Source organism: Typopeltis vanoorti, chromosome 24 (genome assembly GCF_054136105.1).
Source record: "Typopeltis vanoorti isolate ZY-2024b chromosome 24, IOZ_Tvanoo_1.0, whole genome shotgun sequence".
Classification (NCBI taxonomy): domain Eukaryota; kingdom Metazoa; phylum Arthropoda; class Arachnida; order Uropygi; family Thelyphonidae; genus Typopeltis; species Typopeltis vanoorti.
In genome coordinates, this window is record NC_143572.1 from 40,835,688 (window position 1) to 40,861,568 (window position 25,881).

The 25,881-nt window shown below is 36.5% G+C and overlaps 1 protein-coding gene across 1 annotated transcript in view; it reads right to left on the minus strand.

Moving 5' to 3' along the window:
- The window catches only part of LOC150093123 (protein FAM234B-like), a 124,079-nt gene extending 119,825 nt beyond the window's left edge, over nucleotides 1–4,254 (minus strand). The window contains exon 1 of the mRNA XM_090414157.1: nucleotides 3,912–4,254. Coding sequence (XP_090270283.1) covers nucleotides 3,912–4,254 — 343 coding nt within the window. The remainder of the gene's footprint in view (nucleotides 1–3,911) is intronic.
- Between the last annotated feature and the right edge of the window lie 21,627 nt (nucleotides 4,255–25,881).

Below are 25,881 nucleotides of genomic sequence, written 5' to 3' on the forward strand. Positions count from 1 at the left end.
GACAAGGATGTACATTATCCCCTCTGTTATTCATTATCTATATGGATCACATTATGAAGGAATGTGGTATTAAACCTGATATCAAAATTGGAGATGTTAATGTCAGCTCTTTGCTTTATGCGGATGATGTTATACTTCTAAATAAATCCGCTACAAGTCTGCAAGATTCTCTGACTAAATTGAATAGCTGTTGTAATAGATATGGTATGAAGGTCAGCAATAAAAAGACAAAGACAATGAAAATAGGCAGAATCATTGAAAATGTCAACTGTGTTGTGAATGGAGAACCTGTGGAACAAGTAAAACATTTCAGCTACTTAGGCACAATTTTTACTGAAGATGGTAAACTAAATATAGAAATAGACAACAGAATCAGCAAAGCTGGTATCGTGGGAAGTCAATTGAATACATTCATATGGAATAAGAAAGAAATTAGTCGGAACACTAAATTAGCTGTATACAAGACTGTGTTCAAACCAATTTTAACTTATGGATCTGAGAGCTGGGTCAGAAGTAAAACACTTGACCAAAGACTAGAGACCGCAGATATGAGAGTCCTGAGAAAGATTAGAGGCGTGAACAGATGGCATCAATGGCAATATCATATTAAAAATGAGGATATTAGGAAAGAACTTGACATTGTCAGCATCCAGGAATGCGTTAGCAGAGCTAATCTCAGATGGTATGGTCACTTAAATAGAATGGGAGAGGAAAGAGTAGCAAATCAAGTGTTCTCTGCCAGGTTGGCAGGAAAACGACCCAGAGGAAGACCAAGATATAGGTGGATTGATACGGTACAAAGTGCCTTAGACGATAGAAATATAAGATCTGATAATGTTGGAGTCTTAACAAGTAACAGACTGATTTGGAGGAAAATTGTAGATAGGAAGTTAGTAATGATGTAATTTTTTCATGTAGTACTGTCATATCCTGTACACCCCTTGAGGGTACATGGCAGGAATTTGATGATGATGATGATGAGGAACCAGGGTTTAATCCCAATCCTTCTAGATATATGGAAGACGTTAATCAATCACTAAACACACAGGAAATGAACTTCAGTGAAAACTACAAAATGCATCTCAACTAGTAAATCATGTATCTGCAACACGCGTATTGTTTCACATGCACTACTATTTTGTTATTGAAATAAAATTGTCAGTTAACGTATAGCTTGTAAATTTTCATTTCTTTGTTTTCATGATTGCACCCCGAAGAAGCCGACAGCATAAGCCGGCAAAACTAGTTAGTAATTAAATTAGTTGTTCACCTACACTTGACCAATATCTAAATAATAGTTAATTTTCATGATTCTTCTTGGTTGAGTGATTAATTTCTGTTCATATATTAATTGTGCTTCTGCTGTGCTTACTGAGTCATCTTTCTAACCTGCACTAACTACTTCACATGCAACTGATTATTACCATTATTCATCTTATGCCTTCTTCCAAGAGTGCATACTTAATCTCTCCATTCATCCATTTTACACGTACTTCTTTAGCCTTTAGACCTTTGGAATCCAATCAGCCATTAGATACTATTAAGAGTTAATTAGCAGCAAACGGCATTTATCTCCTTTTCACTTAACTCCTCATTCTATCCGATAGCATCAAGCTGTCTCCCAAGCTTTGTATAATCATTAGTCTTGTAGTTTCACACATATAATTTCCTCACAGAAATCTTTAGATGACTGGCCATCATTCAGGTGATCATTATGATTACTCTCCCAAATACAGAGAGAGAGAGAGGTGCAACATGCCATTCACTATCACATCCTCTAATTCTTTCCTTTAATGTTACATAGTAATCAGTATTCATTTCAGACAAATTATGGAGACTACAACTGTGTTAGAAATAATTACTTTAATTTCCCAATGTTTCAACCTTCATATTAAGGTCGTCATCTGGAATACACAGAGAGAGAGAGAGAGAGGGGGGGGCTATATTGCATATTGCATATGATTTGATGAACAGTTATTCTACTGGCCTGACCTCTAGTGAAAAAAAAATAAAAATAAAATAAAATAATTACATCAAAGCTATGTTCTATTTATAACATCATCAGAGAACAATGTCACATAGAAAGTTTTATTACAGCATTACTTTCTCCTCTTAGGCAGAAAGATTATGTGGGTAGAATATGTGCCTTCCATATTCTTGGAATTTTTAGACCATCATTATTGTTAAGATTAGGGTGGCTGATAAGAATTTCACAGGAAGTGAAATTCTTATCAGCCACCCTAATCCTGTTTTTGCATTATGAGATAGAACATCTCACAACTAGCAACATTTACAGCAATTGTGAGGAAAAATTCACAGTAGTATTACAATATTTGGGAAGACTGGATGCTGAATGGCATCAATGAATATAACAAAACAGGGCAGATGAAAAGAACATCATATAACGATATAGTTATGTGGACTATAGAAAGTTGGGCTGCTGAAAGTGAAAACTGTGTTAGAAATGGTTTCATTAAAGCACAAGTGAATGCAGTGGTGTCCGGTGACAATGATTATGAAGCTGAAGAAATACCAAACGAAATTTTTAACGAATTGATTCTTTCAATATTGAGTCTGATGAAGAATTTTTTTGATTTGAATAGTATAATGTTCAATAAATATTAAGTAATACTTCTACCTTAGTTTTGTTATTACATTTGATTTTCCTCTCATACCTTTCAAATGTATACCGCGCATGTTCGTTTTTAACGAATTTAGATTTTTTTATATAGATAACGTGCGTGTTATCTATCGAAAAATATGGTGTGCATGTATATATATATATATATATATATATATATATAACCAGTTCTACCTATGCTACTTCTCTGCTGCAATTTCTCTACAACTGACCATGTCTACTCAACCTTTATCACTACTTAGCCTATATATCTCCTTAGACTAAACTACTCCCCTGCAAACACCCTATCCCTATATACATTCACTATTAATTCTTGTAGATAAGCATATATGTTGGTTAGACACAGCTAACTTTTTAGGCAATGACAACATAAACTAGATTATTATTTATAAAAACTTTAATTAATAACTACCTATATTTTCAGCCTCATTTGCTTAGTGTGAGTGCCTCTGTGCTTTTGTTTTGTGATCCCTGAAGATAGCAATGTAAGATTGCCATCTTCAGGGATTACAAACAAAAGCATGCAGGCACTCACAGCAAATGAAGCTGAAGAAAGACAACAGAAGTCAGTCCTTGAGTCCTAAACTACTATTCACTACTATTTCCAGCATCCATTCTCCTTATGCCATACCTTTTTGCCTACCATGATTCCCATTTCCCTGTCCACCTGTATTCCTGCTCTCTCTCCCTGATCTTTCATTACTCTTCTCTCTCTCCATTCATAAGCACTTCGGTCTCATCTATTCTACTTTCCTGCTCTTTCACATCACTTCTTACTTCCTATGCCATTTTGTTTGCATCACTCATTACACTCCCTTTAGCAACAGTCAAACTCACTGGTTTAAACTTACAATTAAAAAAAAAAAAAAGGAGGGGGTGGGAAAACAACTCCAAAACAAGAGACACCATGTAACCAGCAAGGTTGGCCAAGTGGTTAGCGTATCCGCTCTCCAGCCAAAAGGCTACGGATTCGAATCCCACCGTGGGAATGGATGTTTGTGATTTTCTTTGGAAATGCTAGTGGTGGTCGGCAGTAGATGGCGTTGGTGTAATTGCGTCAGTTGGTCGATTGAGTGGTGGAGACAGAGTTGTAGAGCAGAGGCCCTCCCTCAATGAGTCGTTGGACTCCCTGGAGGTGTCAAATAATAATAATAATAATGTTACTATTTTACTCATACCATAGTTACAAAGAAAGAATCTATCAATGTTATTATATTCAGTTCATTGTTAATATTTATCTAATGAAGGTATAACAATAATAAACACTTACAAACATTCTGCAGTATCAAAGTCCATTCTTCACTGATATGTCCAAAACGTATTTCGACATGAGATATTTTACAAGGAAGCAGCCATGTAAAGGTGAATACAAAAAGTACACATAATAATAATGAAAATATAAAAGTAAACTTTCTCTGTGGAGACATTGGTCTATTTTTACTATTTTCATCACTGATCTTTGATTTCTGAGTGCCAGCAATTAAGATGTGATCAGCATTTTTTAATTTCTTCTGAGAGGAATTCTCTCCCTCCTTGTAAACAAGACTTTCATCATCATCACTCTGATTCTGAGGAACAGGCATGTAGTAACGAGGTGTTCCATTAAGCTTCATGGCTATAAAACAATGCAATGCATATTAAACTTTTCATCAATTGAAAACTTCACTATAATTCAATATTGCTAAAACCCTAGTTTCATTTTTTCTGAATACATCCAAACCACTAAAATATTTAGTATAAAAATTCAGATTTCTACAGAAACACATTCCTGTTATCTACATGAGATGTCTGAAAAAGTACATAAACTGCAAGATGTATGCATCTCTCAGGTCTTAACATTGGAGTCACAAATGATGGTACATTTAGGAGTGCACAGCAAAGCAATTGTCACTCTGTGTGCCACTGAGTTTTTTGTAGATGTTTTATAATAAAAACCTAACTTTCCATAACACTGGAGATCAATATTTCATATATTTTAAGACAAAATATGTATTAGAAAATTTTGTGAAGTCTGGAAAAAAAAGTGGTAAAAAGATCCAAGAAATGCTAAAGGATGAGAAAAAGCAACAGCATTTTAAAAATAGAGAAGGAAATGCTGGATGACAACAGTAATTAGCAGGAGTTCAAGCATTGTTATTGCAGATTAAGAGAGCTGATCAATTGCTAAAAAAGGACAGAAGATCAACATTATGAAAACTCATCTGGTATATGTGTTACACTGGAAAAGGATTCACATTACTATGAGATTAAATACAAGCTGAGCATGTGTACGATACGTTTCCTGTGATACTGGCAATGAGCAAAATGCATTCAAAAGTATGCCAGTGACATTTTACTCCTGTTGAACAAAACATTTTTTTTACTGTTGGTTGGTTGGTTTTGATTTCAGCCAAAGCAACAGGCCAGTGTATTATGTCTGTACTTGTTTTGTAGGATGAAAAACCGGAGTTTCCAGGAGAGAAACCCCTCCACATTATGCGAGACTGGCTAGCTCACCTTTAAATGAAAAAAAAAAAAAAAACCTTATAAGAGTTCTTTGTATCCTAGATGAGATTTGAGCCCAGGTCTCTTCAGCTAAATGACATCACTGATACCTGAACTACAGAGGCTGCATTTTTTCACTGTCTATAATTACTTGGTCTCATATCAGATGCTATAAATCCAGAATCAAGCCACAATCAGGTGATTGGAATCAAACTCACTATGCTAAAGAAATTTGCAGAGTACCTTGAACTAGAAAAGCAGTGTTGATATTTCTGTTGATTTTGTCTGTAACTCAAAAAGATATGAACTATAGTTATATCAGAGAAAAAGTAAATATGCAAAGACAGTTCTCATTTGTGGTAGGTAATTCAGAAAAAATGAAGTTTTTTCCAACCCGCCCCTCTCTCTCTCTCACACACACACACACACACACAGATTGTTCCTTAAGACAATGAACCTGCTGCTGCATAAAACATATACTGTGATGGAGGTGCTGGCAGCTCCATCACAGTATATGTGATGAAACACTGCAGAGCACCCACTCAGCAATCAGACCTTACCTTGCATGCTGTTTTAATGAATAAACTTCAGTTTGAAGACCCAGATTAGATTCAATTCTGACAGAAATGAAGTACACCATTATTGTACAATCTTAGAATGGCCAAGTGCACTCATTTGAGAAGTGTGTGTCTGTGTGTGTGACAACCTCACAAGCAAGAGTTAGCAAAACCTATGACACAACAGCATTATTTGTGGACAGGTGATTGAGAAGAAATATAACCCAAGGTGTTTCCTGAACATCTGGAAGTCATAGTCTGGAGAAAATGAAATGAGCAAGGATGTCCCAAACAACAGAGGTAGACAGAATGAAAGTAGAGGATGACAAAGTGGTTTAATGTCTGAAGTTGAACTACACAGATGTTGACCATAAAAATATGTACAGAAAAGACAATACAGAAAGAGTGTCTATGAGAAAGTGATTGAAAGAAGGGGAACCTATGGGTGGGGGAAGTCATCTATTAAGTGAATTTCCTTTCGTCGGGATAGCTTTAAGTGTCCTTAGAATGGTTTATGGTGCATCCCCAAATGTGAGATCAATATGTGACGCTAGGCAGATTTTTGTTTATATAATGTTAGTTATACAAGTGAGAAGTACTATCTCAAACAAAAGGTACTAAGCTTTTTAATGATTAGGAGGCTAATGATGTGATATTTTTTTCCCAGGAACAGCTAGATATACGAACAAGCCCAAGAAGAGAAATATGACTGACCAAAAATCTAAATATTAAAAGTAAGGGAGAGTAAAGCAAGACTTTTCTTAGAAGAAAGGACTATGCTTTAGTAGCACCGGAACTTGTTAGAATATCCCTATCACACTGGAGAGTACTAAAGATATCAGTGTTGAAGACAATCATTATGAAGATCTTGAAGCCTGAATAATTTCAGTGTTGCAAGGTTTGTCGAATAAAGAGAAATGACATTAGTCCCTTGATCCAGAGGGAAAGTTATCCAGGAAATTGATTATAATTGCAAGAGGACAGAGCTATATACAAGAACCAATCAAATACTTTAGAAATATTACGAACAACCACAACTTATGTGCAAAGGTGGATAAGGTTGGCCACATCTGTTGTGGAAGGAGAGTAGTGCAATCCATATTAGTGATTATTTAACTGGTGGTCCTCCACCAGGTAGTGGAAGAAGTTGGCTGTTAATGACATTCTCCATAGTTTGAGAGCACTAAGTAAGAGAAAGATGATAACTTGATGGCCAATTTTTATATCCCTTTTTAAGGATAGAATGGATATGGTTATTAATTAAAGTTTTTATAAATAATAATCTAGTTTATATTGTCATTGTTTCTGTTGGGCAGATGCAGATGGTACAACAGCCATGTGTAGAGGCTTAAGTGCTATGAGAACATCATGTTGGAGGCTTAATGGATTGTATACAGCACTCAGAAAACAGAATTTAATACTTCCTATATTTCGTCTCAGTCACTGAGACATCTTCAGGGATTACAAAAAAAAAAACTAATGTAATATCTACACAAATACCACACAATACTAAGCCAAACCATGTGGGTGACTCTAAAGTCCTATCTAGGTGAAGTGCCCTCTAAAGGCGGTTGTAGGAGGCCTGTAATGTAAGGTGGGCTCTCTGATGATAAGTGTTTCCCAAATCTTAGGAAGCTTAATGCAACCATATTTATTAAGATTTGGTTGATTTCTGAGAGATACTGCTGATTCTAAAAATAGCCTCTCTTTTTTGAATTTGCTGTGGTGGAGCATGGTGATTTTTTTCCATGAGATCCTGTTGGTTGTATCCAAGACATGGTCAGCCAAGCCTGACTGACCATAGTTGTGGTTGCAGATGTATGACTTGTGTTCCTCCAGGCGAATGGTTGCTGATCTGGTCATCTGTTCCTGCAAGCTTGCAGGAACAGGGTACTTTATAAACTCCTGTAACTGAGAGAGGAGGGAGCTGATCTTTTGTAGAACGGATAAGGGTAGCAAGTTTGCGGTGGGGTTAAATGCTGTGTGTAGGTTGTACTTTTTTAAAATCTTGGCTATTTTTCCCAATGTGCCACAGATGTAGGGTATGGTGATGGCATTTCTAAACTCCTTCTGAAGAGAAGACCGAGGGAATGGGGGGAACTGATTATTTTTTGATACTGTGATCGCTGTATTAAATCTCCTCATTGTTTATCAATATTCCCTTAATTGATACCAAAACACTCTTAGAAAACGTTTTTCCTTCTGACATCTTAGATCTCTTTTCCTTTGCCATCAATTCTGGTTATGTTTCTTGGAAGAACAAAATCTACAAGCAGATAGAAGTAACCACCATGGGTTCCCCCTCTCACCCCCCTTGCCAATTTTTACATGGAAGATTTTGAAAAACGAGCTATAGACCAGTGGCATAGCTATGGGGGGTGCAGTGGGGGTGGTCCATCCCCACTGCACTTTGAACTTTTGCAGTTAATTCTAAAATACAGTCTCGAGAACTCAGTTCCAAATATTGTAATACTACTGTGAATTTTCCCTCACAATTGGTGTAAGTGTTGCTATTTGTGAGAGAAGTTTTTCTAAATAAAATTTGATTAAGAATTACCTACATTACTATGAAATAGATTCTGCCAATGTCATCGAAGATTTTGCTAACAGAAAAAAAAGAAAAATAACATTTTAGAATGTTGAAATTAAAGTTTTACTTCAAAAATAAACATGGTGTTTTAATTTGTTTCCCTATATGTCGTTTTGACTTTTTGTAATATTTTTGACATGTATTGAGAGGATCGGCAAACTCGGGGACCACCGCGGGCGGCAACAGCTCTAGCTACACCACTGCTATAGACTCAGCCCCTCTCAAACCTTCTATCTGGCTAAGATATGTAGATGATGTGTTCTCCATTTGACCTCATGGCCCAGACACATTAGACTTCTTCCTCAGTCACCTCAACAGCCTACATCCAAGAATCTAGTTTACAATGGGAAAGGAAAAAAGCAATTTACCCTTCCTAGACACCTTAGTTACACGCTTTCCTAACAGTACACTTTCCTTCACTGTATATAGAAAACCTACGCACACAGGCAGATACATTCACAAACTCTCCCACTACCACCCCTCTCAACAATATGGCATTATTAAAACTCTAACCAAGAGCCCACAATCTTTGTTCCAGTGGAACTGCCCTTGCAACTGAGCTTGACCACATACACAACACTTTCTTCTGCAATGACTACAGTGATCACAGTATTAAAAAAAAATCAATTTTCCCCCATTCCCTGGTCTTCTCTTCAGAAAGAGTTTAGAAACCATCACCATACCCTACATCCATGGCACATTGGAAAAAATAGCCAAGAGTTTAAAAAAGCACAACCTACACACAACATATAAGTCCCACCACAAACTTCTACCCTTATCTCTTCTACAAAATATCAGCTCCCTCCTCTCTCAGTGCCTGGAGTTTATAAAGTATCCTGTTCCTGCAAGATGGCATACTTTGGACAGACAGGCAGATCAGCAACCATCCGCCTGGAGGAACACAAGTCATACATTTGCAACCACGATATGGTCAGTCAGGCCTGACTGACCATGTCTTGGATACAATCAACAGGATCTCATGGGAAAAAAACCACCATGCTCCACCACAGAAAATTCAAAAAGAGAGGCTATTTTTAGAATCAGCAGCAGCTCTCAAAAATCAACCAAATCTTAATAAATATGGTTGCATTAAGCTTCCTAAGATTTAGGAAACACTTATCATTAGAGATCCCACCATACATTCCAGGCTACCTACAACTGCCCTTAGAGGGCACTTCACCTAGATAGGACTTCAGAGTCATCCATGTGGTTGGGCTTAGTATTGTGTGGTATTTGTGTAGATGTTACATTAGTTTTTTTTTTTTTGTAATTCCTGAAGATGTTCAGTGACTGAGATGAAATATAGGAAGTGTTAAATTCTGTTTTAATCCTTTCTGAGTGCTGTATACAATCCATTAAGCCTCCAACATGAGGTACAACAGCTTGAACCATCCTTTGCCATAACAGTTGATTCTCCAGCATCGTGTTGTTTAAGGAAATTGACAACAGATTAGATAACTAAAAATATCTAATTATTACTTCCTACATTATGCCAAAGTTAAATTGGCATCTTCAGGGATTAATGCACTGGTATTAAAGACATGCACATAGACATACTTCAGTAACAAAGATGGATCAAGAGAGAGAGAGATATGGGATGACCTAAAGTCCTATAATTACACCACCTTTGGGTTGACTGTCTGCTGACGACAATTTCCCATATGAGAAGGCAATTTGATACAACCATATTTGTTCAGGTTGGGATAGTTGGTAAGAATTGCAGTAGATTCGAGGAAAAGCCTCTCAAATTTAAATTTCTTCGGTGGAGTAAAGTGACTTTTTTTCCAATGGACCCAGTGCTGGGCATTCAGGGCATGGTCTGCTAATCCTAAGTGGCTGTAGTGGCAGAAATGGATAGAATCCTGGTGCACTGATATCGGATGTTGGCTGTCGTATCTGTTTGGTCATAGTATGAATGGTTGCAGCTATCTTTGGGGGAGTGGATAAGAGTTGCTAGCTTTCTGTGCATTATAAGTGGTCACAAGATTGTGCTTTTTTTAAGATCTTGGATCACCTTTTCTGAGATGCCATAAACATAAGGGATGGTGATGGATGTGCTGTAATCTATGTTTGGAAAGGGGGGAGGGGTAGATAGTGTTAAAATTCTTTTTATCTGGTGGGAGGTATAGCTTGGTCAAAAAAAGGTGTTTTTCATGTGGGTGAGTTCTGTGTTGAGTGCAATATTATCTGAGTAAATTAATTTTGTCTGGTGAACTAAGGTTTTTATAGTTCCAAATTGTTGAGCAAGGGGATGTGGCTGTTGATGGATATATTTACTTGTGTGAGTGTGCGGGTTTTCTGTAGACTGTGAAAGTCAGAAATCCGTTTAGTTGTCTTGCAACTAGGGTGTCTAGGAAGGGTAAATTGTTGTTACTTTCTGTTGTGAATTTGATCCTTGAATGCTGGCTGTTCAAATGGAACATTAAAGTATATAAAGTGTCCAAGGACATGCAGCCAAAATTGCAAATAAATCATTCACATAGTGTAGCCAAATAGTGGGTTTAAAAGGGACAGAATTTTGGACATTCTTATCAAGTGTCTCCATGAAAAAGTTAGTCAAGGGGAAAGAGAGAGAGAGAGAGAGAGAGAGAGAGAGGAGCCCATGGCTGTAACCTCTATTTGTTTGAATTTTCCTTGCCAAACAAAATAACCCGAGTTCATAGTGAACTGAAACACAGATAAGATATAGGGAGGAAATTCTGTTTGGATAAGAACCAAGGTATCTTTAAGTGGGACATTTGTGAATAAGAAACATTGAAACTGACCATTAGGTCAGTGTTGCAGAGAGTTAGGTTTTGTATAGTGGACTTAAAATCAGCTAAGTTTTTGATACATAACAAGGTATTAGTAGTAGTATGAGAAAGCACTTTGGCTAAATATTTAGCTAGTTTGTAGGTGGGCAAGTTTATACCATCTACAATTGGGCATAGTGGGTACATCCTCTTTATTGATTTTTGGAAGTCCATAAATACAGGGGGGGGGGTTGAAATTGTACAGTTTTAGTTTGTTGGTGACATCTGTGAGCCGGGAAGTGACAAAAATATCACATCCATAGACTACTAAAAATAGAAAACTATGCATGGTTGTGATCTGTGTGTAGGTGAGGTCATAATTTAGTTGCCAAGAGATGGATTAGTTTTTAAGAAGGACGGTCATTTTTTTTTTTTATTATTATTATAATCATAGTTTAAAATGACAGTGGCATGCATCTTGTCTGAAAGTATCTTCAAGACTGGGGTAAGGTGATACAACACCGGACAACTCATTGCAAAGGTGGAGCAAGATAACATCACTCCTATCTCAGTATCTCCCACAATGCAAAACACATCTCCTTGCAGATACGTATAATGTTATGCATTACGGGAAGGGCCACTACCCAGACTAATTTCGACCTTTATTGAGGTCTCTTTAGAGGGAGCCAGGCCCAAGTGGAGATACGAGGCAGAAGCATTAGCAAGGTCATCTCTACCTATAGGAGTTGCCAAAGGGTGTGCTACCTTTTTATTAAATTACTCTGGATTTAGAGAAAGATGTTGAAAAAGTTTATTTTTTACTTGGTTAGAGTATAATAAATTTAGTTTAATCCTTTATCCAAGTGTGAGCAAACAAAGTTTGCAGCTGAAAGTATCTTCAGGACTGGGGTAAGGTGGTACAACACTGGGCAACTCGTTGCAAAGGTGGAGCAAGCTAACATCACTCCTATCTCAGTATCTGCCATAATGCAAAACACATCTCCTTGCAGATATGTATAATGTTATGCATTAAGGGAAGGGCCACTGGGATATACTGAGATAGGACCTTTGCAAGGAGTCGCCCTGGTGTTGCACCACCTTACCCCAGTCCTGAAAATACTTTCAGGCACAAACTTTGTTTGCTCAAATTTGGATAAAGGATTAAACTAAATTTATTATTATCTAACCAAGTGAAAAATAAACTTTCAGCATCTTTCTCTAAATCCAGAGTAATTTAATAAAAAGGTAGCACACCGTTTGGCAACTCCTATAGGTAGAGATGACCTTGCTAATGCTTCTGCCTCGTATCTCCACTTGGGCCTGGCTCCCACTGAAGAGACCTCAATAAAGGCCGAAACTAGTCTGGGTAGTGGCCCTTCCCTTAATGCATAACATTATACATATCCACAAGGAGATGTGTTTTGCATTATGGGAGATACTGAGATAGGAGCGATGTTAACTTGCTCCACCTTTGCAACGAGTTGCCTGGTGTTGTACCACCTTACCCCAGTCCTGAAGATACTTTCAGGCACAAACTTTGTTTGCTCACACTTGGAGAAAGGATTAAACTAAATTTATTATAGTCTAACCAAGTGAAAAATAAACTTTCAACAAATTACAAGACAATTAAATGGATCTCTGACCTTTGCAGTCTACAGAAAACCAATACAGGTAAATACAACCATCCATCCCTCCCAACAATTTGGACTATAAAAACCTTAGTCCACCAGGTAAAATTGATGTGCTCAGATAACACTGCACTTAACACAGAACTCATCCACATAAAAAACAGCTTTTTGAACAATGACTACACTACCCACCAGATAAAAACAATTTTAATACCACACACTCCTGCCTTTTTTAATAATGTCAAATCATGCACATCAGAGGTCCTATAACACAACAATGCTGCATGTAAAGAAGTGATCTGGGAGAAAGAAGGGATCCTGAGTTTCTTGAAGTGCTGTAGGTTATATTCATTGGCAAAAATAGTATAAGGAAGGTTGTTCCAAATACAATAACAGAGATAAATGGAATAAAAGAAGAGGATGAAATGTTGGCACAATCGGTTTGAAAATGAAATATGTATGCATGCTGACTAACAGATACACATGCTCTTGAGTGATTAAAGGAAAGCAGAGGAATAGTGGTGGTCAGTTTGGTAGAGTAGAATCCATGAAAATGTCTATAAAAACAGATGCAGAAACAGTGTATGAGAAAACAAATGAGAGAAGGAGTTTGTGAAGGAGAGGAGGGGGCTATTAAGCAGATTACCATCCTCTGTATAGCATCAAGCATTCTTAATGTTTTAGGATATGCACATGAAAACAGTATTCTAAAGTCATACAGATATCAACATTCTAGCATCAGGGTAATTTAACAGTTAAAACCAGATAACTAGAAGACCTCCACATAGTCCACAAGGAATTCAAAGAACTGACTAGGACTTGTGATCCATCCATCCCATCCTCACCTTCTAGTGGAGTGCTCTATTAATATTAGGTATTATCCTGGAACTTAAATGACTAAACTGTCTTTTGTATTGGCTTAAATCCAAAATAAAGATGATATAATAGGATGAAATCTCATGACAGCAGAATAATACAGCAGGGGTCTGGTTAAATCCCCTGCTATTTTAATCAGAGAACCACATTGAACAATGGAAAGTCAGCTACTGGAATAAACTGAAACATAAATAGAACTAAAGATAGGTATAAAAAATGGGAAAAAAGCAGCAGGGATAGCATAACACAAAGTAGTACCATATCAACATTAACTACTTGTTGACTACTTCCCAAGCATTACTGATTCTTCTAGCATGCAGTTTCTGAAGCCAGAGCATTGTTTTAAGCTGCCTTCTTAGCTTATCATGATCACCTTCCTTGTAGTTTCTCTCTCACACAAACTAGGGGTTTCCCCAAAAAGAAAGGTAACATTTTTTTTTCTCTTAATAATGGTGAAAGGAAATGGGATAAAACACAATGGACAGATAGACCCATTAATAACATTTAAAAAGTCCACTAGTGTAGTGCTACTGTCACCTCACAGTTAATTCCAGTTGCAAGATGACAACTACCATGCAAGTGTGGTTCAAAACAGATGTCTGTGAAGCTATTCATTTTTTTGCAAGCAAAATGGACTTTACCAAGTGACATTCACTGGGAACTGGTTGCTGTTTATAGCGAAAAGGTGATGTCAAAGAAACAGGTGTTTTTGGTACAATGAATTTAAAGGGGGGGGGGGGTATGGTGACAGTGAAGACAGACATTGGGCAGGCAGGCCTTCATCAAGTAAGACAGAAAACATTTCATGTGTTAAGGGCATCATTTTTGAAGACCAGTGAGTGAAACTGTGAAATTACACAAGTAGTGAACTTGAGTAAGTCTACTGTTTATGAAACTGTTCACATCCTTGGCTTTTGAAGAGTGTGCTCCTGCTGGATGTCCCGACAATTGTCATGGGAGCACAAGATAATATGTATGAGGATGTGTGTGTGGAGAATATCTTCCGATATAGCAACAAAGGCAAGGATTTTTTTTTCTCATCTAGTCACAGGAGACAAAATGTAGGTTCATCACTTTACCCTAGAGAGTAAACAAGACTATGACCTGGAAACATCTCCAATCTCCAGTGCACAAAATTCTTTCAAAAAATTCAAAACTGTTCCCAGTCCAAAAAGTCATGACCACAATGTTTTGGAATCATCAAGGCATTCCTTCCTTCTTGCTGAAGGGAGGATGAGTAATTGCGCTGTAATCATCGCAATGCATGGAGTAGTGTTGTCGTGCACCAAAATCATGCTGCTTGTCAAGAGTCCTGGTCATTTGCATTAATGTTGGCTTTCAGTTTGTCTAGTGTTGCACAATAAAGCTCTGCATTGATTGTTTCCTCCCTTAGTGCAAAACTGCCATTTGTTTGGCCCTCTCAAGAATATTTTCTGGAAGGCATTTTGCTACAGATGAGAAAGTTCATCAGGCAGTGTGACGTTGGTTACTGGGTGTGGGTACAGACTTCTTCAGTAATGGTATTGATAAACTGATCATTGGAATAAGTGCATCAACAAATTTGGGGACATTTATTTCTTGGGATATAATTTCAATTTCCTATTATTAAAACATCCTCAATATACATATATCCTTTCTTAATTAAAAAACAAACAAACACATAATTTGTCACCTCCTGAGTCAAACTGCATTATCACTCACCAACCAGAAGCATAATGACCACCACCTCATTTAGAGAGATTCTCAGATGATCTTACTAGATATGATATTCATGCACTTTGAGTCTGCCTTCCTCACATAATGTTAAAAGCTCCAATAATAACTCTATAAATTCTCTTTCCTTAATCTCTGCATGCTTTCTTCTCCCTCAAAAATATATACCAATAGCTGAAATTATGCATAACAAAAACCCTCCCTGTCGAAAACCCTAGCTAATGTGTCTGTACAGTTCAGTCCACTTTAGATGATCCCAGTTTGCAGAAGCATTTAACTACATATTTTGTTATGTTAATTTTTATCTCACAGCAAGCAACTTCAAATTTATTGCATGTATTACTCATACTGCATCACCATTTGCTTGAGATTTCTACTCTGGTTGCAATCATTAACAATACTTCCCTACTCTTTCTATCCTGTCTGTCCTTCCTGAATACCCATTACATTCTATTACTGTAAGAATATCCTCTTCTGTCAACCAGATCTCACTAATGTTAGTAAATGCTGTTCCTTTTTGCACTTGTCAATGCCAAAATCTCATCCCTTTATTCCTGATGTTCTGGACATCAGTTAACATACATGATGTCATCTACCAAACTCATGGGTATTGAAAGAAATCTTAAAACCTGACACCATCTCAAATAAACAGCCTGAGCTGATTTCTTAACCAAATTCCATATTCCTCTGCTTCAATTATCAGTTTTCTTGAGAAAACAGGTCTTATTCTTAGGGTCATCCGTATCAAGCTGTCCTCTTATACAGATTGTCATAAACAGTCAATTAGGCCTCCCAATATAAGGAAGAATAAATATTATAAATGAATGTATAATGGAGTTAACAGCATTATCATCATCTAATAAATCAATTTTTATAATCAAAACATCAGTCTGATTGGTCAGGTGGACAGCATCTTCACTTACCAGCCAACAGGCTGTGGATTCAAAATTTCATAGTAGCAGAAATGTTTATGAAAGTAGATCCCAACTTCTTTATTCATAGAAACCTGAAGTGGTTTGAAAAGTTACATGTTTAGTCTCTGAAGTTAAGCTGCTGGTGTATTTAATATTCTGCCTAGGCAAAAAACAATAAAAATTGTGCCTAACAACAAATGAATACTAATCTCACAGTTGTTGGCATACTTTGTAATTCTCAAAAATATTTTTTCTGCATTAGGGCAGTGAAGAGGAATTTCCAAAATTTTCTGATAACCAACACTTAACTGCCCAAAATATAAAATCGTGAATAAAATGTGTTAGCAACTGATTCAATCAGCTTGAATAAGAAAGACTGAAATAGTTTTTTTTTAATTTTATTTTAAATTCATATTAAAATGAATTGACTGGATAGCATTATATAACAAGGTATTGGAAGAGGGAAGGAAATGACTTCTTGACTTAGCACATACCCAAGGTTCCAAGAAATTGTTAAAATACAGAGTACCTGCAATATGAAAACTAAAAGATGAGGAAATTCTTTCACAAGTTTCAATCAATAATTTTAATGATGTGGTAGGATGTGAAAGAAATATTTCAAACCTGCATTATAGCATAAAAAATTCATTAATGGGATAATCCTTGTATCTGAACCGTGTCATCTACCGCATGTCACAGGGAAACAAATAATAAAACAAATTAGCTAAATTCAGAGCAAAAAATCACTATGCACTACTCCCCCCCACCCCCCAAACACGCACACAAGCACGTACACCCTTGTGCAAAAAATCATTTAACCTACAAGCACCTAATTTTATACATAAAAAAAAAATTAGTCATTTACTAAACAACCGAAACCAATATTTCGAGATGAAGCATTAATGTTTCCAACTTCAAACATTCCAAAAAAAAAAAGAAGAAAAAAGGATATGCTTCCATGGGGCACAGAATATGAAATTAGGCTTACTTACCCCACAAAATTAAATCCCAGTCACTACACTACCGTTTACACTTTATATAAAATATAAATGTTCATATTTAAAGGCGACCCCGCAAAATAAAAACTTTGCATCAAAATTATTATACAAAATGTTTCATGTGTCGTATTATTTCGGTATGAAAAGCTGCATCGAAAAATATATTTTAAAACATTATGATTGCTTTGGACTGCAACATCATTACATAAATGTAAACATAGAATTACACGAAAATACACGAAGAGTCAAGACATTAAACTTTTCGTTACCATAGGATCCAAATCTGAACACAAAAATAGTCATGGAGCGCCCTCCTGCATATCAGGAAAGGAACAAGTTCCATTTATACGAATATAATTTTTTCTCAGCTCTATCACATTCGTTTCTTGTACGAATATTCTGGAGATAGGCTTTATACATCATCATCATCATTATTATTATTATTATTATTATTATTATTATTATTATTATTATTATTATTATTATTATTATTATTATTATTATTATTATTCCTGATATTATTCCTCCAAGGAGTCCGAAGATTTGATAAGAAAAAAAAAAAAGAAACTTAACAGAATATGTTTCTAACGACAATTGTTCTTATATGTAGTACATAAAAGGATAATATATAGAAAGTTTTTTTTTACCTTGGGTATATATTATGTTAAAGATATCAAGCAATTTTATAAACTAGGTTTTGTAATCCTTTTTCCCAAGTCAAATTTGCTGCTGCACGTAGTGCAACACTAGGCAACTCGTGGTAAAGGTGGAGCAAGCTCTGATCACTCTCCTTAGAATTTTCCCCTAATGCAAAGCACATTTCCTTGCGGAAATGTATGATGCTATGTATTAAGGTAATGGTCAGTACCCATACCGGTTTCGACCTTCATTGAGGTCTCGTCAGTGGGAGCCAGACCCATGGCATTTTTTAGGTCTGGCTCCCACTGATGAGACCTTAATAAAGGTGGAAACCGTTATGGGTACTGATCATTACCTTAATGCATAGCATCATACATTTCCGCAAGAAAATGTGCTTTGCATTAGGGGAAAATTCTAAGGAAAGTGATCAGAGCTTGATCTACCTTTACCACGAGTTGCCTAGTGTTGCACTACGTGCAGCTGCAAACTTGACTTACTCGTCTGTTTGCTTACTTGGGAAAAAGGATTAAAAAACCTAGCTTATAAAATTGCTTGGTATCTTTAACATAATATATAGCCAAGGTAAAAAAACTTTCTATATATTACTCTCATCCTGAGATTCTTATTTAATGAGGTCAAAGCACCTTATGGCAACTTGTTTATGAAAAATATTTATAAGCTCTGTATTACTTCACCCTTGGCATTTTTTAGGTCTGACTTCCACTGACGAGACCTCAATAAAGGTCGAAACCGGTATGGGTAGTGACCATAACCTTAATGCATAGCATCATTCATTTCCGCAAGGAAATGTGCTTTGCATTAGGGGAAAATTCTAAGGAAAGTGATCAGATCTTGCTCCACCTTTACCACGAGTTGCCTAGTGTTGCACTACGTGCAGCCGCAAACTTGACTTACTTGTCTGTTTGCTTACTTGGGAAAAAGGATTAAAAAATCTAGATTATAAAATTGCTTGGTATCTTTAACATAAAAGGATAATATAATCAGGTTTGAACCGGATATGTTGATTTAGGAAATTCACTTCCAGTTATCAATTTTGACTCTTAGAACATGCAGAATCCGGTAACAAACTACCAATTTGGTAGTTTGTTACCGGAATTACTAGGTAAACAACCTCCAACCATCTCAAAGGCTACAATCTGATGCTGAATAAAACATTAGCGAAAAACGGTGCTCTGTTACCTTTGGAGAATGAAAAAAAAAGCGTTGAAAGATTTGCTTATTTATATAACTATACTTTAAGATAAGAAACAGGGAAGATTCCACAGAAGTGGAAAGAATGTATGGTAATTCCATTGAACAAGGGGAGTGCAAAGACTGATGCACCCAATTATCAGTACCTCTGGAGTGGTGAAGGTGGTGGTGGTGCTGAAGATTTGGGAAAAGTTGTTCAGGGTTCGCATACAGAAATGGGTTGACAGAGAATCTCTATTTTGCAATGAACAACATGAGTTTACGAAAGGAAGGTCATATTTGAGCAACTTGCTCACATTCTATAATAATGTTACCACTAAGTTAGACAAGAAGAAATGGATGCAGCATGATACTTTTTGGATTTTGCTAAGGCTTTTGACAGAATACAGCATGGAAGACTGTTCCATAAATTGGAGAATAGATTAGATTATAAAATGTTAGTGTGGATAACAGGATGATGGACAGATGACACAGACCTTATTTCTGAATCTGAAGATGATCCTCAAAACGTAGTCACAAAAATTTACAACAGAAGCTTAGGCATGGGACTAATTACTAACCTGAAGAAAACAAAGTGCATGATTATATCAAAAGAACCAATAAATAAGAAACTAAATGTAACTATTAACCAACAGAAAATAGAACAGGTTCAATCTTTTATATATTTGGGACAAATGCTTATAAACGGAGGAAATTCCCTTAAAGAAATAAAAGAAGAATAGAGATAGCAAGAAAAGCCTTTATTGATATGAAAACTGTTCTAACATCCAGAGGCACAAACAAAGACACAAGAAAAAGATTAACATAGTGCTATATCTGGCCAAACCTTCTTTGCAACAGTGAAACTTGGACTCTAAATAAGCAGAGAAAAAATAAGAAGCTTTCGAAATGTGGATCATCAGAATAACATTGAAAATATCATGAACAGAGAAAATTAAAAATGGAGATGTGTTAAAGAAAGCAAAAATGAAAAGAACATTCATAAAAATCATTAACGAACGAAAACTTAAATATTTTGGAAATCTAACTAAAAAAGAAGGAATTCAGAAATTAATATTAGAAGGGAAACTGGACGGAAAAAGACGGAGAGGTAGATCCAGGAGTATGTGGTTTGAAGAGATTAAGGACTGAACTGGCTTGAATTACCATAAGTGTTCTAGAGCAGCAAAAGAAAGAAAAAAGTTCCGTGACATCGTCTCCAATCTCCTTCTAGGGGATGACACTTGAAGAAGAAGACTGACAAATATCAAAAAGTGCTATATGGAAAGATGTGAGTCTGAAAGATTTAAGGTAACCAATAGTGTACCACACCACTGGTTACCTTATACATTTATACATTCTATCTTTATTCCATCTATACATTTATGACATTAGGAAGGATACGCTGATGATATAAATAGATAGGCAGAATACTCAAGAATGCGGCTGATATGCAGTACTTGCAAATGATTTGAATAGGTTGGAATTGAGGGCACATAAAAATAGCTACTAGTTCAATGTTAGTAAATGTAAAGTCATGTACTTTGATGTGATGAGTTATCCAATGTCACATTATATTCGTGGGAATTATTATTATTATTTCATGACACCTCCAAGGAGTCCAAAGACTGATTGAGGAAGGGCAACTGCTCAACAACTGTCCGTCTCCACTACTTAATCCACTAACTACACCGAACCACTACTTAATAATAATCCACCAACTACACCGCACCATACTACCATCATCATCTACACCAACGCCATCTACTGTCCACCATACACACTAGTATTTCTGTCTGTAAACTGTGTATATTCTGAAGGCTGATTTGTTTGTATGGGGGATGAACAACCTGAGTTTCCGGGAAAAAAAAATTCTGCTACCTCCGTATGAGATCAGCTAACTCACCTTCAATTGAAAAATTCGCATAGAAAGATTCCTCTCTTTACGAAGAGAATCGAACTTAGGCCTTTTCCAATCGAAATACCGAAGCGCGACGCACCGTCGTTTTTCCAGTTGCGCTACAGATGCACTTAGAAGATTATGCTAGAAGAAATTTATCAGGCTAGGAATCTTGGAGTTTTCATAGACAGCAATTTGAAGTTCAAGCGCCACATAGCAAATGTGGTCCTTAAACATTGCAAATACAACTCAGAAAATAACTACAATGCTGAAACAAACCTTGACATCTAAAGATAATGAAATAATTTTGCCTCTTTATAAGGCATCGATAAGATCTTACTTGGAATATTGCATGCACGTCTAGTCTTTTGGATTCTGTGGTGAATCTCATACAGTGGAGAGAGAGAGAGAGAGAGAGAGAGAGAATGCAAAGGAGAGTGTTAAAATGATAAAAGAATTGTGTAATATAAGGATCTGATTCTGAAAACAGATTGAGAATTTGTACACTGTAGATACTGGCAAACAGGAGAATGAGGGGTGATATGATTGAAACTTAAAAATTATGAAGGGGTCGTACAGGATTTCAGTAATGGAATATTTCATTTTATCGAGAGTGGGGGAAAAGACAGGAGGGCATTCTTGGAAATTCAGAAGACGCTGAAAGGTAGATTTTTCTCTCGCAGAGAGATACGCGAATGGAATGGATTGCCTTTAGATATCGTGTGTGCAAGTAGTGTGAATGAATTCAAGAAGTATGACAGCTAATTCGGATAGTAGGTAACCTCCTTCGATGAGTCGCTGATTCCACGGATGTCTCTCTTTAATAATAATAATAATAATAATAATAATAACAATTGATGGATATATATATAATAATTGATGGATATAACAATTGATATATATATATATATATATATATATATATATATATATATATATATATATATATATATATATATATATATTATTTCGTTGCATCATGTCATTAGAAATATTGATACAACAGGAACAGTACTCAACCAAGAAATCCATCGTTCTGAATTAGACGGGAAAAAAAATCAGTTTCAAAAGTAAGGAAGTGACAGAAAGAAAATGAGACTGTAAGAAAGTGAGAAAGAGCTTACTATGAGGAATGATAATCCCACAACTGCATATACTGCATATTATCCGAACTATAACAAGCTCGTGCCACGAATGTATAAAATGTTGAGGAGAAGGAAGAAACTTATTAACACTGCATTTCAAATTCTGCAGATCGTCATCTAGGAATTGCCTAAGAATGGACTAAGCATTTCCTAGGGCAGGGAATGAATGAGTAAGAAAAATTTGTTCTGTGAGTTAGAGACTGAGCAGTGAAGGAGTGATAACTGTTGCAATGGAAGAATTATCCATGCCAGTTCTTATCTAAATGCCTATGTCTAAGAAATGGTGAGACCACTAGTCAACCAAACTGCTCTTCTCTACTTAGCCAAGAATTTATAGAACCCTCTTAAGGACATCAGTGTAAATGTGAAGACAGTCTGATGTGTGATTTTTACAGAATTATGGTTCTGCAGATACAAAGTAACTAAAGACTACAGATGGAAACTTAATTTATTGTATGCTGATGAGTCAACCCATGAAATATCAATACAGTACAAAGAAAGACTGGTGGTTAGATTTTCCCAAAAAGTGAATCGCATCTGGTGTAGAGAGTGTCATCAAAAATAAGGATGGAAGAAACTTTTTTCTTTACAATATATATAATACAGCATTAAGTTTTGTTAATAAAGAGAGGAACAAGGCTATAAGAAATATTCACTAAAGAATGATTTGAAGAACATAATTATATGTTGGAAAAGTGGAAGTTCTGGATGCTTTATTGAATCTTGCGATGAACGATTTCTCACACGAAATCGAGGAGTGCAATATGCCGTCATCAGTAAAACTGTACATTCGGTTGAAAGTCATCTGAATATAATTTTCAGTATAATCATATACAGAAGTAAGGGGTGCCGAGAATTAGATGGGGCGTTAGGGGATACAGATAGATCCATCATCATCTATATAAAGACCGATATGGTAGAAAGCTACCCACCAAGTGTTGCAGAAATAAGAAGCTACAGAGCAGAAGATGGGAGCTTACACAGCAAGATTTTGGTAACCTATATATTAATTCTATCCAAAGACGTTTAAGAGATTCAAAGTGAATCCAAATTAAGCACTGCAATTCATTCATTCTGGATTGTTTACCTCAAGAGGGAGATAAACAACCTCGTGTAGGTTCGATTGAGGAATGCGGGAAGTGAGCAAATGGAAGTGTGTTTGCATTGGAGGAACTGTAGGTGTAGATGAGGCTGAAGAGTAGACTAAGAGGGCAAACATGGATGGTTGGCACAAATAAATGTGCAATCCTAAGTTTTATCATGGCAGATGTGACTAGGAAATACAGTACTTTAATTTATTTAAATTAAGAGGATATTAAATCCCACATTGTTTTAAAACCGAATAAGAAACTCAAAGATTGGAATCAGAGAGTTTCATGCCGAATATAGTAAACTAAAAAGTATCGGCGATCACTAGCGTGAGCTAATGCAAGTGACCCTAGTACGTAGTACAATACCGGACAACTCGTAGCAAAGGTGGTGAAGTTCTGATCGCTATTCTTAGGTATTTTCCATAATGTAAAAACACATTTCCTAGGAAATGTATGCTGTTATTACATTATGGTGGGAGGTCACTACCCAGACCGGTTTCAGCCTTTTTTGAGGCTTCATCAGTGAGTAGCTAGACCATAATGTAATAATATAATAAATGTAATAAGTGACCTCCCACCATAATGTAATAACAGCATACATTTCCTAGGAAATGTGTTTTTACATTATGGAAAATACCTAAGAATAGCGATCAGAACTTCACCACCTTTGCTACGAGTTGTCCGGTATTGTACTACATACTAGGGTCACTTGCATTAGCTCACGCTAGTGACCGCCGATACTTTATAGTTTACTATATTCGGCATGAAACTCTCTGATTCCGATCTTTGAGTTTCTTATTCGGTTTTAAAACAATGTGGGATTTAATATCCCCTTAATTTAAATAATGTTTATTTCGCCGAAATGAAGCTTATTAGCTCTTTATATTTAAGTAACAGTACTTTAAATTAAAAAAAAAAATACGCTAATGCCTTTTATTCCCTTATAGGGAGTACCTTAGGCAGTTTTAGCCCAATCTAGCTTTTGGAGACAGGACAGTTCAATCGCTACCAGAAGCCAATCAGAGGTAGCTGGCTCAAGATTATCACTAATTTCTATGCGACATCCAGTGAAGAGACGATAGGAAATTGCCGACATCTCGTGGTCACCTTCCTAATGCAATATGTTATTATCTGAAAATAGTGTGGGTCATACAGTCGATTTTCTTGAGTTTACGGGACGAAAATCTCCAGGAGAAAAATCTCGTTTCTCCATACCAGAGAGCGACTAACTCTGGAACCGGCCAAAGACACACACACACACACACACACACACACACACACACACACACACACACACACACACACACACACACACACACACACACACACACACACACACACACACACACACACACACACACACACACACACACACACACACACACACACACGCACACACGCACACACACACACACGGCCTGTTGGTTGGATAAGTGGATACATTAACACCACTTGGCCAAGTGGTTGATTGATATAAGAAGGAACCGTGAATCACACAACTGTCTCAAACGAGATATAATAGCAGGCAACAATTTAACTTAAAATGCCTCTTAAACGAACATATATAGCTATGTTATATGTTTGCTTTTCTCTTATCTACCAAAGGTAGATGAGAAAAAACAAACCTAAGACGAGTGGCTTGAAAGAGATCACAAGAAATTATGAGCCCGATTCTTGTTATTTCATTCAAATGGAATAAGGTAGATGGCATCAGCAATGAAGATGCATAGAAATTCACTGTTGTTAGTCATATATATTCTATTTATATTAAAAAGCAATCAAGGTAATCAAGTGATGATGAAGGGCATGTTTTCCCAAAGCTCTTGCTTTTTCTTGTAGCAGACTGTTTTATTACAGGGGAGACTATGAGTAGCAAGGCAGATATGATCAGCAGGTAATCAGAGAGTCATATCGCCACTATGGAAGCAGAGATTGGAAATCACACGAAAATACAGAACGAAATGTCCATTTTCTTTCGGTCTATTATCTAATTCCGCACGTAATAATCGATAGCCTCTCATCGTGTGAGAAGAAACGAAGCAATCAATCTATCTCAGGTGGGTGAAAGCGAGTGTTATTATTATGATATGGCAGGTGCAGGCTGCAGCAGAGGAAGTAACTTAGATGTATGTGACAGCATGTGGAACGAATGGAAAACCACAAGAGAAGGAGCCAGATGTGATCCTTGGAGTTGCCTCGTTATTTGGTTTAATAGGAAAGACGAATGTGAAAGAATAACCTTAGTTGTTGATGATTATTATTTATTATGATTAGCAGACATATGAATTCAGTAGACTCATGAAGTTGGATTCCACACATTAACACACTGATCGATGTAAGAAGGCACGGTGAATCAAACAACTGTCTCAAACGAGGTATAATAGCAGACAACTACACACTCTTCATATTCACGACACCTTCTGGAAACGCATTCTACTTATATGCCATTCTCCATGTAAAAAATTACCACCACTCACTTCCTTTGTCACCACATTCGATTACAACTCCCTGGGATGGCTTCTTGTTATGGTAAACCACTCATCAATGGAGTTGTATTATATCCCTATAATACAACTCCCTTCTGCATATTGTCATACGCAGCAATCTATATTCAGTTAACTTCTCCTCAGAATAAACAATCCAGATTCTTTATTTTGTCTAAAGATACCAAGAAATTATATACTTGGTTTTTAGTTACTTGTCTCTGAATCGTCTCCAGTTTTTATGTCATTGCAGAAATTAAACGAGATGATCAAATTTGCGAACAGTAGTGCACATGTAG